Source organism: Asterias rubens, chromosome 15 (genome assembly GCF_902459465.1).
Source record: "Asterias rubens chromosome 15, eAstRub1.3, whole genome shotgun sequence".
Lineage (NCBI taxonomy): Eukaryota > Metazoa > Echinodermata > Asteroidea > Forcipulatida > Asteriidae > Asterias > Asterias rubens.
Window position 1 is genome coordinate 10798368 of NC_047076.1, and position 16838 is coordinate 10815205.

General features: G+C 40.1%; 1 protein-coding gene across 1 annotated transcript; it reads left to right on the forward strand.

The window, feature by feature from the left end:
* Nucleotides 1-10843: 10843 nt before the first annotated feature.
* On the forward strand, nucleotides 10844-15148 carry LOC117300261. Its single transcript, XM_033783992.1, has 8 exons — nucleotides 10844-11270; nucleotides 11559-11656; nucleotides 11776-11871; nucleotides 12287-12725; nucleotides 12887-13219; nucleotides 13362-13569; nucleotides 13694-13970; nucleotides 14415-15148. Exons 1-5 carry the CDS (start codon nucleotides 10844-10846, stop codon nucleotides 12940-12942), a joined length of 1116 nt encoding a protein of 371 aa, XP_033639883.1. The 3' UTR covers nucleotides 12943-13219; nucleotides 13362-13569; nucleotides 13694-13970; nucleotides 14415-15148.
* The last annotated feature ends 1690 nt before the right edge of the window (nucleotides 15149-16838 follow it).

The following is a 16838-nucleotide window of genomic DNA, read 5'->3' on the forward strand; positions in this document are numbered from 1 at the left end:
AGATTTGGGTTAACAAAGATTCCTTTTATACCACTTAATGTTCGTCAGATAATCTGCACAAATAATTCTTTTAAAGAATTGTTGACAAGATATCCACAACCTTTTCGGGTTTGTGGGGTCCTGTTGAGTGTCCTATAATTCCAACCTTAAAAAAAATGAGATTCCTCTTTGATGTTGAAAAGAAAAATATTTGCCCCCTAAACCGCCCCCCCCCCCAAAAAAAAAGAAGTAAAATGAATACCCCCCCCCCCCTTGTATACAAAAAACCCACAGACAGACATACAAACAACCGCCACTACACCCCAACAAGCAAACCAGAACCATACTAACAAACTCAAAATAGGACCTATACTTGGTCTCGGAATTTAAGAAAAGGGGTTGGGGCTTCTTTGTTGTGCAGGTAAACCCGGTGTGGCGGTTTCAGTCTTCCGCCGTGTTCAGTTTTCCGGGTGACGTAGTCGGACATATCAAAACGCTGTTCGAACGGTTTTAGCTTTCCGGCGTGTTCAGTTTTCCGGGTGACCTGTCAGATACCGGCGCGAGTACCCTGGCGAGTACTGTAGTTCTCTCAGCAGTGACCCCCAAATTGTTTATATTACGATTCTTTTCTGTGTAGTCACATAATCTTGCCCCATCTTTACATGTATTCATTGGTACAACTTTAGGCAGGTCACACTCTGCTTGCATAAAAAACAACTCGTACGATCCACGCGTTTGCCGCTAGTTGTATTAAATGGTGTTAACTTGCAAAAAGTAAAAAGTACAAAATTTCTAGGCATTTATATTGACGAAAATCTTAACTGGAAGAGTCACGTTGATGTAGTGTCAAGCAAAATATCAAAAACCATCGGTATAATGAATCGCTTGAGGTTTTTCTTACCAAAGAATATCTTAATAACTCTTTACAACTCATTAGTCCTCCCATATTTAAATTACTCAATTCTCACTTGGGGTGGCTCTTCATCCTGTGATAAACTTCTTATTTTACAAAAACGAGCTGTTCGAATAATTTTCAACGCTCATTATCGGGACCATACCTCTCCTTTGTTTGCCGAACTGAAACTACTACACTTTAATGATCTCTATAACCTCAACCTTGGAAAATTCATGTACAGGTATATAAATAATTTGTTACCTTCCTGTTTTAGTTCATGTTTTACTCTCACTTCAGATGTGCATTCTTATAACACTAGAAGCAGCTCGAACAAGAACATTTATGTTAGTTTTAACAGAACGTCAATGTTTAAAAATGGCCTCGTTCAACGAGGTACACATTTTTGGAATAGTCTACCCACCCCTCTTAAAACATCATTAAGTTTATCTACATTCACCAAACAACTAAAAACACAACTGCTCCAATCATATTCTTAATCTGTAATGGAAAAATTGTCATTTAGCAATAGCTCAATTATGCTCCTATATGTCTGTCATTGTCCTTTTTTCGTTTGTCATTTGCCAGTCTGTGTTTGTCTGTCAAGGGTACGGGTACAAAAGCTTTGCTTCACCCTTTGCCCAATGTTGTTATGTGAATAATGTTTAAACTAAGCTTCGTTAAGTTAATATTGTTATAAATGATTATTTCGTCTTTTAAAATATGTTGTTATAATAGTGTTAACTTAATGGTGTATGTATTATGTATTATCATAACAATGTTGAAATAAATGTTCTATGATTGATTGATTGATTGACTCGTGGACGCCGCCATGACAGCTACCGGAGGGTAATGGATAACTCAATACGGCACTAAAAATGGACTACTTTCGCTTGCTGTGCGCAGGCATCGCATGACGTAATGCTACCGTATTTGGTCATTCGGAAAACTGAACACAGCGGAAAGTTGAAACCGCCACACCGGGGTGTATGGACTTGCTGGGGATTCTTAAATTGAGTTTAAGTTGGGATGCAAGCTTCTGTTGGCTTGATTGACAACATCTCATTTCATTGTATAATAATATAGCTTTTTATAGACAGGGCCTCAACTGTAATGTTCGATGAGTGGGCCCGATGACTGACGGATTTAGCCCAATTAGACTTGACACAGTCGCTTTTATCTCTGACGTCTTTGTTTTTAATTGAATCAGCAAGATTAAAAAATGGCACGTATAACTTAAAGGCAAAGATACCTTTGGTTTTTGAACCGTTCAATTTACCTATATGTTAATGTAGCCTAGATAGTACAAACAGCGTGAAAAGCATTAAATACCAAATCTGTGAACATTTGGACTCATTTGGTTGGGAATCGAAGTTTCAAGAAAATAATACAAGAACAAACATGTTGCACGTGCTTTCAGATCCTTAAAAGGGCTTCAGGCTTGAAGTTGTTGTTTATACTTGATCACAATGTTGTATACACCAACGGCTCCCCATTGCTCGTTACCAAGTAAGTTTTTATCCTAACAATTATTTTGAGTAATTACCAATAGTGTCAAGTGCCTTTAAGAAGGGTTTTCGGCAAAATTGTTTCGAGTTTCTCGAACATAGCCACGGGCTGCCATCTTTGTTTTACAGCCGTGCACCGCCATTGATTGCTATAGAGATCTAGCCCTTTGTCGCCAACTTGATACATTCTATCTGTCATGAATATTGATTAAGTATTTGCCTTATACAGTGTTACTGCGACACCTACAGTGCAAGCAAACACCCCATTAATAAAATGTCAATCATTAACACACATTCATTAACACATGTTATTAACACAGGGTTTCAAGGATGAGCGGTTTGTGGCGTTGGATTCAAGTTCTGGTGGTCAAGTCATTGGGGCGTGTGTTCGAATCCTGGTCGTGACACTTTTGTCATTTGAGCAATATGCATCACCATAGTTGCTTCTCTTCACCCATGGGTAAATGCGTACCTGTGAGGGGAGGTTGATGTTGTGAATGCAAAAGCCTTTGGAGCGCAACGGACGGCATGCCGCGGCAGCCCGGCGCTGTACTCCTCTATGAGCTGAGAAAGATAACAATAATGTCAGTGACTTCTGTGTATTCATGTGTTATGTTTATGCTTGTATGGAAATATAGTGTTGATTGAAAACGAAATGTTGATTGAAATCAACAATTTTACTTCGCAGCATACTAGTGCATTACCCAATCAACTCACTCTGCAGATTCGTAAAAACTCTTAATCTTAACGAATGGGCTATTAAAATTGTTTGAAATGTTTCGCTCTTAAAGCATTCATAGTTGGGTTCTCCAGTATGTAACTCTAGCTAAGTTTGAGAAACACACTGGTGAAAAGTAGTTTGTTATCCGAACTAAGGACCGCCGTTATAACCAAATTGTACAAAATTTGGATACAGCGACGTTCTCTCCATCTTTACAGAACATAGTGTTAAGAACTTTCACTCTGGCCTCAAAAGTTCATATAGCCGTTTGACCTTTTGATACTTGAGTGAAGTAGGCCTATAGAAGAAGTCAATACGTGATGTACTCGGCTTACATTTCTAGCAGTGCTACTCTGCGCTTACACCACATTCCATCAAGTCATTTCAACGGGCAAACAATTTTCCAGCCAGACCGCCATTTTCTAGAGTCAACACGGTCGCGTGTGAATTCTGTTACGCGAGACGATGAAGTGATTTACACAAGTAGGAATAAATGGTGTTTTCCTGGGGTGATGTGTTGACTATGGGCTTCTAGCAAAGCAGGGGAAATCAGTAAACATCCCGATGTAGGGACAAAGCTGCGAGTTTCTAGACACAATACACAGGCTCCGATTCGCTCCATTTACAGTGAAGTGTCACTCTAGATCTTAGAAACAACGCCAAGCTAGACCACCTACTTTACATCGAAACAGATCAGTGAGGGTCCGGGAAAAGGTGAACGCGCTTTAGCATTTTAATACAGAGGCCCTGAAGGGACAGGTAAAACATATTGAACAGGTTACACAAAAAGTCAACATTATTTCGTTTTGTGGAAATATTATTTCGTACCCCTCGAGATTTTATTTCGTCACTTGGCAATAATTGGTTGCTTTTGACGTACATAAAACTGCGGTAAAGAACTTTTGAAAATATTGAACCAAAGTTAAACGGAGGAAAGCAGTTTCAGACTGGGGGATGCGCAACATTAGTGGGATGACGTAAACCCGGAACGAGAATAAACCCTAATGGCCATGATCGAGTTGCGGCGGGAAAACACGAACTGGTTTGAAGTGCACGTGCATTTATATCGTCTGCTTTCATGCACCCTAAGAATCATTATATACTGTGCAAGTATCGGAGACTTGGCGTCAGTTCAATGGTCTAGCAAGATCGGGGGTTCCTTAAACTGGGATTCCTCTCCTTAACACACGAGTATCCCTCTCTGGTTTTGCAGATGACATTGATTTAAAGAGTGTCTTGGGCATGGAGAGACATCAAAGTGCCATTTTATATTGTGACTTTAACCATGCTCCCATCGATCAATGGAAGAGGCATTTGGTTGTTTGTTGCGTTCTCTAACGAATTACAGGAGGAAAGATATCCGTATCACACAAACATCTGATGAGATCCAGATAAGCCGCAGACTTGCCAAGTCCCTCCGAGCCAGGAGTCAATGTTGCGCCCTCTACTGGTGACTAATTCTAAACTAGTGTCGCCATTCAAGACGTACAACATGGGCGATATGAGACAGAACTACAAACGGGTCAGGTTCGACTCAGATTATGGGTTCCATTAAGCCTGAGTAAGGCTGACCATGAATAATGAGATTTTTACTTGGATTTGCGTGACTTGGACCAATTTCTTGGTAGATTTGACACAAAGTCAACTGGAATTTCTGGAAATAGAATTTTCTTCTTCAAACATTAGAGTAAATGTTTCTGAACAATAATTTTTCTTTTCAGTAATTGTTTTTAACGATTTATGATATGTTTAAAAAAATAAACAAAGTTGTGTGGGGGTGACTCCGCCTACCCCTTTTGTGACGTCAATCGAGGCAGACTTTGCCTCGATCGAGCATCAAACACACGTACGTGCAAGTACATTCAAGTCCTAGTCGTGAGTTTGTACGTTTCGAAAAAGGTTTTTTTCTTGCATTTTCCGGCAATGTCGACCACGTGTATTGTTGCTGGATGCAGCAAAACAACTAAATATGGGGTCAGTTTGCAAGTCTTTTCCAGCGCTGTGCAGCAAACACTACACATTTTGACATGAAGAGAAAAGTTCTTTTCTAAAACATGACGACATCCTTTCAACTTTGAGGGCACACTTTTAGCTTTCGCCAAGCGTCACTATCTGTGTTGGCACTGCATGTGAGTCATCGTGCCTCGATTGACGTCACGAACAGCGCCCTCTCGGGTCGGGCTTGTTTCAAATTTGTAAATAACATGGAAACTAATTATTTTAAAACAAAATTGTTTATTCATATTCCACTCATCAAAACACTTATTTAGTGACAAAAGCTTTATTTTGACAAAATACCACTTCCAGGTGACTTTAAGGGCCTACTGATAAAGGGGCCAGGCTTCACGGGACCCGATATAGGTAAATTCTGCCCCGGAATTCATTGATTGTATGTTATAAACTCTCCCTCTATTGTACCCAATCCCAGTGAACGATGGGGTACACACTGGACGGGAATATTGTGCTTTAAAAACTGTTCGAAAGTTTACTTGATATGCACATTGACTTAATAAACATTGTGAACCACGTGTCTCATAAGAATGATTCTCATTATCAAAAAGATGAACAAGAAAACAAAAACAAATCCAAACACATGTGTGAAATAAGTCAGTAATGTGTGGTCAGACGCGTCACCCCTCTGGGGGCTACAGACCCCCCTTAAATCACCATGGTTGTTGACTTCAAGAGCCTCGCTATTTCTCATGCCATTATTGCCTTCAAGAAAGGCTCCTGGGTAGGCCTGAATAGAGACCCTTGCAGCACTTAGGTCTGGATCAGCACCTGCTGAGTAGCCTACGTAAACCCTTTCAAGATTGTGTCAAGTGTTGGAAAGGGACATCCGGGCCGGGGTAATTTATGCATGGATTCGAGGCGATGAGCTCTGGCTATAATTATACAGTTTTAGGATTACGGTATATTTCAGTTTATGAGGCGAGGTGCGAGATTTGTCCCCAGCTTACACCGGGTTCTAGTGCAGGGTGATGTCACTGGATGCATTATGTATTATGGTTTGATGCCTCCTTGTTCTCCTATGGGAGATGCTGGCTTCTAATGAGGGGAATTATTGATGGCAAGATATTAAAAAGCCACGTCGGGACGATTCTGGAGGAGGATGTTGACAATATTTTATGAAAATCGCAGTGAGATTTTAAATGTTGGAATTGAGGACAGTTAGGAGGGAAAGAAAACCATTTCCAGGGATGTTGAGTTGATGGAAGTGTTGATGAGGTTTTCTTATCATATCATTCACCAGCAGAAATAAAGGGATAATGATAATGGAGATGTGAGGGATGTTGATGATTATTTACTGATGATATAGTCTTGTGTTGGCGCTGACTAAAGTGCCAACATCGGCAAACAACAACACATAAACCGTGGTGATAAATGATGTAATTTCTACTGCTATTGCTTGCTACCTAAAGAGTGCAGCCTCTGCTGAAACACAGTTCAACCTTTGCTGCCGTACATAATATCGCTGCTGCTGCTGCTCACAGTTTATGCTGCTGTTGCTGATACTATTTAGAATTGCCAGCATTGATGCTGTTGCAAGATGTGCTGCTGCTGCACTACGCTATAAGATGTTGCTGTTGTTTACTGATGCTATCCAAGCTGCTCTTGTTGAACCTTTCTTTTTGGCGCTGGTGCAACATGTGCTGCTGCTACGCTTTTTTAACTGTGATGTTCCTGTTGTATGCTACCTGCTCTTTTGTTTTGCTGCAACTCTTTTTTTTGTGCTGCTGAAAGACGTGCTGGCGCTACTTAAAGTTGGCAATGCTGCTACTTCTACTAATGCAGTGATGCTTGCTTTTGCTGATCCCCTGGTTTGGAAACACCCGGGTTGTGATAACTATGATGGAACGGGGTAGGGGTAGGGGTGGCGCGGAGTAACGGTGATGATCTATGACGACTTCAAGTCGATTTGCAACGTTCAACAAACCGAATCGCGAACTTTTGTCCTGATGATACTCAATAATCTCAAATGACGGTAACCAGTAACTTTAATGTCACGGTCTTCTAGGAAGTAAGAGCGTTTTGGCACGATGCTAAGGGGTTGTAAGGGCTTGGGGAGGGCTCCCTAAGGTACGGGCAATTAAGAAGTCTGTTTGTTGCATCAAGTGGAGCTCTGAGTCTCACAGGGGATCTTGCAAATGGAATAACGTCGGTTGCATAAAGGTGTGCCCTGCCATTACTCTGTCAGATACGTTGACAGAGAGGGGAGGGAGGGGGGGGGGGGTAGGAAAAATGGTTATTGAACTATAATATCAATGAGTGATTTGATCGTTGTGAGGTATCAATGTATAATATTTTGGTTATCACAATTTGTAGATAACAACGAAGTCCCAATTCAAGTCCCTTCCCACTAAGCAAATGTAGTAGTCCCTGCAGATCGCTGCTTTCGCCCAAGTAGTAGGCCCTAGTTAATAAATAAGCAGGACAGTTCAGTTCAGAAGTGAAGTCTCCTGAAATCCGAAAAAAATATACTCGGTGTATGGGGCTGGGATGGGGGGGGGGGGGGTCTGGAGGGGTGCGTTATGGCGGAGAACAAATAAAGAGAAGCATTATACTACGTACTTTTGCACTTCACCACTAGACTTTGTTTTTGAAGAATTCAAGCTGAGTTCTGTGAAATCCCAGGGGTTGAAAGTTTTTAACTCTGTCTAGAAGCACGCCTTATAAATTACATGAAGTGTTTGGGTCCAGAAAGTCTGACTCCTAAGACATGTCAGCCCTGTTATCTTCTCCTTCATAATGGCCAATAATTCCAGCTCAATGCTTTCATTTCGTCACATCTCGACCTATAATTGTGCGAATAATGTCCTCCTTTTTTTTTCAAGATGAACTTAACAATTTTAGCAAAGAAACAAGTCTGCAACGTATTTTATTTTAATGGGTCTGTGGTCACGCACTGGGCTTGTTTACGTCGACACTGAATCGGTTTCCAGTCATTGTTTTAAAGGCACTGGACACTTTTTTGTAATACTGAAAACAATTGTTAGCGTAAAAACAACGTTGGTAACGACCAATGGAGGGATGTTTATAGTTAAACGGCTCCCTCTGATTTTGAGAAAGATGGATCTTCTCACTCAAATAATAAAATACACCAGCTTTTAGCAGGCATCTGAAAGCAAACAAAGTAATGCAACAAAGATATTTTTCAGTTATTATTCTCTTGCAACCTCGATGACTGATTGAGCCAAAATTTTCAAAGGTTTGTTAATTAGTTTTATGCATGATGGGATACTTCAAGTAAAAATACTGGTATTTGATAACTATCAAAGGTTGACATGCCTTTAAGAGAATGTGGCAAATCACTCGCATTAAAGCTATGAGCCAAGATCTTTCTCTTCCTTTCTACTGTGGTGGAGGAGTGAGCCTGTGGGGGAGGAGGGGGGGGGGTGGCTTTTGATCTAGCACCCGACTTATGTCGATGTCAGAATAAGTTATGTACTCCCATGCTGGGATTTAGAGAAACCCGGTCCCCAGGGACAAATAACATAAGCTGAATTAAGAAGATTGATGATTTTTTACGGAAAACAAATGAGACACTGCTCTTTAGTTTGCCAACAAAATTCAAAGGCCTATATTATTCAATTAAAATGCCAGTTTTAGAATTCTTTCAATAAATGTTTTTGTTTGATTGAATAAAGCCTGTGTTTTTCAAATTAGGTCTGCAGGGGATTAACTATTCATTTTTTCAGTTACAAGAAACAGTTTGTACAACAGGCTCCCTTTGAAATAATTTGTTTTTTCAGTAGTAATTTTTAATAATAAGTGTTTCATATAAAGACAAAGTGTTTCCTATTGCGTTTCACTATCTCAATGTTTTTGCAGTAAAGATACTCCATAACAAAGAGCCGGCATTCAAATTCGGCCTGCGTTTTGTTTCAAGAGTTGTCGTCTGTATATCTGGCTTCGGAATATATCCATTGTGGCGATTAACATAAACTTGTTGTTGTGGTCTCTAAGGTAATTTTCTGGACATCAAAAGGAAATATACGTTTGGTAATACTCTTTGGTTCGAATCCCACCCGAGTAATACTAATATGCCTGTGATTTTTTCTCACAGAACTCGGAAAGTACTGAGTATTGGTGAAACCAAAGCTAAAGTATACAATCCCTTTAACAAAATGTAAAGACATATCACTGGACTTTTGCCTTCCGGATAATAATTGTGCTGGATGGCGGTCTATATGGAGGGCTATCTAGTCCCATTGTCTTCCTAAGTTGTCAACATCTTTGTTCTTTAGTGCCATCAGTCAGAAGACATTCAACCTGTTACAGCCATGTTTCCGGGGCTCACTGTCAAGTTTAAGAGACAACAAGGAAGTGGCAGGGGAGAAGTCACATTAAGGGGATGCGACTTTTCCTTCTTCAAAGATCAAGTTATAAACCACAAGGGAAAACTTACCCTGCTAGCTTCCTTTGATATTTGTTACTTGATGAACTCGTGGGCAAGGGTAGCCAGACATGCATAGAAACACAAACTTAATATTTATTGTCCGTGAGGTCTTCAGATTGGTTCTACTTGTTATTGACAGATAATTGATCTAAAAATATGGGCTTAAACACCAAAAACAAAAACCTGATACCATTGCAAGTAAAGATTGTGATGTCTCGAGCCAAAATAAAGCATTTCTCGCCAGTATGACATTTTCTGCCATAATTGATACTTTTTTGGTAAGATTGATGTAGGATTTTTGTGGAATTCAAGCTAAAAGACAAAACCCACGCACGCAATTCCGTATAAAAACACTCCACATAATGTTTCAAAATCTGCCTTCTCTCATGTCAATTAAAAAAAAAAAAAAAAAAAATCAAAAATAAACCAAACATCAAATTGCATGAAGAAGTCAAGTGCGTTTCTAGGAAACATGTTGTTTTTAAGTGTTCGTTTACGAGAAGACCATGCAAAATCTTGAAAAATCGACAAGGTGGGGGGTCAGCGATTTAAACTCAAATCTTGGCTATTTGATCCCCACCTGGGACCATAACACCTGGTGGAGCAGCTCGCTCAAAAATCTTCCAGTGGCCGAGTACGGGCACCAACTAGTTTCAGCGCAAAATTGACACTTCCAGGGAGTTAATTTGTAGTGTTTTTGTCGTACAGTTAGAGCCCCGTTAACTCCATTAAACTTTATCAATTTTTGTTGACTTATACATCAAAAGAAAGAGCTCATCGTCCTCTTCACGATGAAATTTTAAAAAAAATTGTGAAAATGTTCACTTTAGATATCTAGGCATTAGGAAAACACTTGACAGTTCTACTAAGGAAATAAGCCATCTACGCAGTTAACCACAACTTAATTAGTGCAGGGCTGAGTGTCAACAAACTTGGTCCAAATATAGTTTAGATATCCAACTACAATAATAAAAAATAAAAACATTGCCAGCTCTTCTTGATTTTGATTGCCAGGGTTCAACAAAGATGGAAAAGTTCATAAATATCTGTATCAAACCTACATACAGTCATGAGTAAAGTATTGCTTGCCCTTAATTCACGTCTGGAATAGGATGTTATTATAACATTAAACAAATACATCAACAAAGATGAAACATAAGTTTTTGCAAATTTTGTGTATTAAGGTGGATGGGAGAGTTTTGTTTGCAGCAACAACCGTGATATTATCGAAGTGGAACGTCCAGAACCGCCACCCAGCTAGCGCGAAGTACCGCAAGAGGGCGCCCCACATTGCATTGCAACCCCCCCCCCCCCCCCCCCCCCCAGTCGCGAGCGATGTCAACATGTCAGCCATGGATATGGCGGCTGTATCGCTGCAGTGTGATTTTTATAATCTTGAGCATTGCAAAGACATCGAGTGTGGTGTATATCCCTCTTATCCGCATGAGAGCAATACCGTGCATCTTCGTCAATGCACAAAAAACATACGAAGCCATTTGCAGAAGTGGAAAGTTGCTGCACATGATGTGAATGTCGAGTGGAAGTTGATCCTCCTGCGATGTGGGTTATTCGACGTTGATGCTTACCACATGTTCAGTGATAAGACAATATGCCCGGCACATCGGTACAAGTTAGGGTTGAGTTGGACATCAACAAGGAAATGCTGTCATCCACTCCATGAAGGGAAAGGCAAACCATATCGTGGTGCGAATAAAACAACTAGTCGTGAGGTGTTTGTTCGATGGGGTACCCTGATACCAGTCGGAACAGGTAAGAAAACAATTATAATGTGTATAAAAATAAATCAAACCCAATGCTTTCCATTGCATTTTTGTTTTCTATATGCGTAAAGTTAGATCTGATCAGCCTTTTGTTCTTCCTTTCTGGGTAATTTATGTACTTGAACATTGAACATTGATTACATCCCTTAACATGCAGTCGACTTGGTATCATTTATATTTAATATTGTCTAAAAGGGTTATATTAATACTGCTGGTTGCAGTTAAGTTGAGACAGCCCTGGATCACAGTTAATTCTCACTGTTTATTCGGGTTTCAGGTATCTGTAGAGGTTGTTTATCTAAGCACCCACTAGCAGTAGCAGTTACACAACGGACAGCGGAACAACTACCACCTGGTGATATGCCCTCTAATAAGGTGTGTGTGCTCCCTTCACTTAAAAAAACAGTACATGCATATATGTTTATGTTCTCTTGGTTTATCAACGTTTGTAACAAAATAAAAAAAAAACTCTTGACTTGTTGTTTTATAAACAGGAAGAGCAGCAGCGCACAGTCAGTGATTTCTCATTGCCGGCTGGTGGACTCCTATCTCTCCAGTCCACTGACACAGAGTGCACTCAAATTCAAGAGGTATAATTAAAGGGGGACCACAAATTGAACTCTTATAGCTGGCATTTCATTTATCATATGAATTATAACGGGTTATGAATTATAACGGGTTCTCCGTTACTTTATTGTTTGGATTCCGCAAACAGGACAAAGGCTACAACGGATTTGATAATTACAATAATTACAGATGATTTATTATATACATGTACCTGTGCTCAGCTCACAGGAGCCATCTTGTCAACACCGTGTATTCAATCCCACAATGCATTTGGCATTCATGGTGCGCCTAATGGGCAAGTACCTCTCAATAGCAAAGTATGAATACAAAGTGTCCGTTACAGAATTGTAAACACACTTCTTCATAAGCACATACTTGTTTCATCCTTGCTTTATGCAGCATATCTCACTGGATTTATTCAATTTCTCAAATTTTCAGCAAACGCGTGAGTCTTCATCAACTGATGACAATGTTACACAGGATCTGGGTGCATTTGACTCTTCTTGGGCTCCAACCCCCCGACCAAAGAATGTGGAGTTGCAATCCCTGAACTCTTTCCTTATCCAGAGTGGAAGGTCTTCTGTTGATGGACAACTTCGTCGACCATTAGAAGAAGCATCTGATAGTACCGTCCGTTATTATAGAAGAAAGGCAAAGGAAGCTTTTGGTTTAGTTCTCCATTGTTTGGCACCTGGTCAAGAAGATGAGCTTATGAAGACCACAGTTGGTGAAAAAGCTGCTGACTTATCACAAAGTGATCAAGATGTTGCGCAGTACCAGCTCTCTAGTTGTGTGCTATCAAGCTGCAGACAACTGGTGTACCAAACGACAGATTTTATCAATATTGGCCCACAACATGACAAAGCAAAGACTCATGGTAAGATATTATTTGAATTTCCTTTTATGCTATTTGATCCGTTTTGTCAAAGACTACATACAAAAAGTTTACAAAAGTTTGCCACCTTACTGCATAGTGGTCCTTTTTGTGATTGATTGTATTTTTCTTGAAACTTGATGTTTTTTGTTCCATTGTTACAGCAACTGATTCCGGGGCTCACCATCTACAGGATAGATGCAGCAAGAAAGCATGCTAAGGAAAGTGGTGGAGGGCAACCAGTAGAGTTGGAGCCAATAACAAGACTACAGAAGAGCAAGGTTGATCACTTTATTCAATTCATCTCACGCCCAGAGTTTGTTCAAGACGTTGCATTTGGGACCAGGAGACTGAAGCTCAGTCATGGAGAAAAGATTGAAATCCCAAATGTTGTTCGAACCGTCGTCGTGTCTCGTCTTGTTGATTTATATCAAGTTTACTGTCAAGAGATTGGAATCACTCCACTTGGTCGTAGCTCACTGTTCAGTATCACTCAGGTGAGAATTATGTGTTATTCAATCTTGCCAGTTGCATCAATTTTTTGTTAATTCTTTTGTTTATAGTATGGATCGATTATGTACAGCATCGATATGGTCAATGAGTTGCACATTGTAAAAGTGCAGTTTAATTCTTTCACAGGTGTGTGCTGCTGCCAATACCTGAAATCGGACTTCAAACTCCATTTTCAGGAAAACAATTCCTGTCCTGATCACTGTTGGACTTATGCACTGAGTCCTAAAGATTCTTGCAACCATCCTCATGACGTCCACTGTGAGGTATGTGACGACCTACGTCTTCTGCTAAATGAAGTTGAGTTCTCCATATCAAGTGTCGACACAAAGTACAAGTAAGTTTCTTAGGATGGGTTATGGAACCTCTCCGACATCAATTCTTAGAGAGTACAATTTGTGTGCACAATGGTTCATACTCATGACATTAATTTTATTGTGAGGATCTATGTTTTATTCCAGGTACCCATCACAGAAGGACGAAGTAGCATATGATTTTGAGTCCGCCAAGGACCGTATCATTGGTCTAAAAAATCATCTTGTGCGTACAATGGCTCAGGAAAAGTGCAAAGAGGATATTCTTTCGAACCTTACCTCTTCCCAAGCACTTTTGACTATGGATTGGGCAATGAAGTATTTGCCGAGACGATTTAGAGAAGCTCAACAAGATTGGTTTGGCAAGAAAGGGATATCCTGGCATGTGACGGTTGCTGTGATGAAATCTGGCAGTGAATTTGAGGTAAAAAGTTTGATCATGATACAAATCACTAAAAAGCCATAATTTGTCATTCACATTTTTATTTTATTTGTTTAATGACTCAGCAGATTTAACAAATAAAATACACAAAGACCTGTGCGAAAGAAGCACTCATGATGAATTGTGAATAATAACTTGTATAACCATGTGTTATCCTTGGTTCATCACTTGAAGGGAATGATACTTGTTACTTACACAGATGTGTGGTAAGCAACACATATACTTGGTGTTTTTTATGAGATGAAAAAGAAAAAGAAAAAAGCAACAACACATGCGTGTCACATGGGACTCATATTGTTCAAAAACCACCGACTTGACTGCATTTTTCTTTCACACATCGGTATACAACAAAAATTAGAAATACTTTATCTTGATGCAAATCTTACATCATTAAAATAACATTCATGTCTTTCTTGTTATCTTCAGATTTTGTGCTTCGTCCATCTAATCCAGCCATGTGTCCAGAATTGGTGGAGCGTACTGTTAGTACTAGAAGCCTCGTTGCTTGAGCTGAAACGAAGGCGTCCAAACATCACCGAAGTCTCTCTTAGGTCTGATAATGCAGGATGTTACCACTGTGCACCTCTTATCCTGTCTATGGCAGATCTTGCTAAAAAAGTGGACATCATCATTTCAAGGTATGATTTCTCTGAGGTACAGGCCGGTAAAGACATATGTGATCGTAAGATAGCACCGATGAAGGCCCATATGGAGCGGTACGTCAATGAAGGCAACGACGTACTCACTGCTGAAGACATGCACACTGCCTTAGAGTCATACAATGGTGTGAGAGGATGCTATGCATCTGTTCTGAAGATTGGAGACATGCCCTCTTCTGATGAAACTCTGAAATGGCCAGGTGTCACCAACTTTACCAATTTCTCCTTTGAGGAAGGTGGTGTGCGCTCCTGGCTCGCTTACAGCATTGGCAACCAATTCCATCCCTACGCTAAATTGATCAAGCAACCACCTGGACCACTGATCACCACTTACACAGTTGGACATTATACTGAGCCCAAAGTCTTGACGGGAGCAATTCGTCAACAAAGGGATGATGTTCAGTTCTCCTGTACAGAATCAAACTGTGTCAAAACTTTCCCCACCGATGAGCTCCTAACACATCATTTGGCAGCTGGACGGCATATGTTTCGTCCCCTTAAGGAATCTCGTCAGTGGGCTGAAAAGATTGGCGAGATGCAAGCTGGCCCTTCTTGTTCCAGTAAAGGTGTTGAGACTGTCGGTTTGGGAACAGCTTCGGCCTCTATGTCGCAGGCAATCCTTTCTGGCTGGGCTCGCAAGATTTCCAAGGCAAGGAAGAGGTTTTCACAGCAAGTGAAGGATTTTTTGCTAGCTCAGTTCATGATTGGCGCCAATACAGGAAAAAAGGAAAACCCAGAAACTGTGTCCCGGCGATTGAAAAGTCACTTTCACAGAGATGACTGCTTGACTACCCAACAGATAGCCAGCTATTTTTCACGTCTTGCTCTCCTACACAAATCTGGGACACTGCCATCAAAGAGCTGGACTGATGTGCAAAATAATGCTGTAGAATTGGTAGAAAGGCAGGTTCTCGTGGATGCTGTACTGAACCAGTGTGAGCTTTGAGGCATTTAAATGCATGATGCCATCGGACGCTTATCAAGTGTTCGTTTTTGATTAAACAGTCAGTACTACTCTTCCATTTTTTTATTTTTGTTAATCTCAAAATGTTGATGTTCCCAAACTACACCTAGCCAATTAGCTTTCTAATTGTCTCGTTACCATCAGGGCTGATTTTCACACCCCAAAAATCCATAATGGCCAGTACTGCTTTCAACTGTGATGCCGTTTGAGTATTATCTATGGTGTAATACTTGTACCACTCTATCTTGTGTGAAGGTAAAAACTAAAACATATTGAACATATTCCACTCATTATGTCAATAAATAAAACCATTGACACTTATTGTGTTATTATCTAAACTATAATAAAGTCCTGGTGTGTTTATTTTGTTATCTAATGTTTTCTAATTACCTTATTCTGAAGAGGATCTTGGCTTTGCAGTACTGCAAATGCCTGACAAGGACCAAATAACTTGCACTGATAGCTACTCATGTGATCATACAAATCAGAAAGGGTGAAAGGCTTGCAGGAAGGGGGATATAATTAAAATATGAATCAGGATTTGAGTATGACAAACTAAACAAAACATTTAAATATAAGGTCAGTGTCTGAATCCTGAGGAAATTGGTCATGTTTACCAAAAACACTTAATTAAGGATTCAAGGACCAACATAATTGTTTCATGTAGGGTGATGAGAGGTTTGCTTCATGTCCAATGCATCGAGACTACCGTTGAAAACAAACCACAACAGGTACCAGTTTAGAACGATGCAATGCTAAACCGCCATTATAAGGCAAAAACAGGCACCTGCCATTTCAAAAAAAAAACTGCTGGCAAATATTTTATTGATGCTACCTAAGGGCCATAATAAGACCTCTCTTTCACCCAAATGTCATTGCTCACAGACCTGCACTAATGACTCTACAGCGACTCAAAGATGTGACGCAAATTTGGGGGTACCCTTAAATGAAGAAGTACTGTTGCCTCTTAAGAGTCTTGGTTTTTCAAAATTTTGAGTTCTTGGTTTAGGTCAGGATACTAACTAAAGACCCTGCAAATTTCATTGCTCTACTGTATTCCACCTTTTAGCAGCAAGCGTTTAAACTTTTGTAGTCAAAAATCATCAAAAACGCAATTTTCCCACTAAAAAACACATTTTTGCTATTTTTTCTTCTAGGGAGGTCGGATTGGCCAAATATTGTGCACAGCCTCAAGGCTACCTATGACCCACCTACCACCAAAATTTC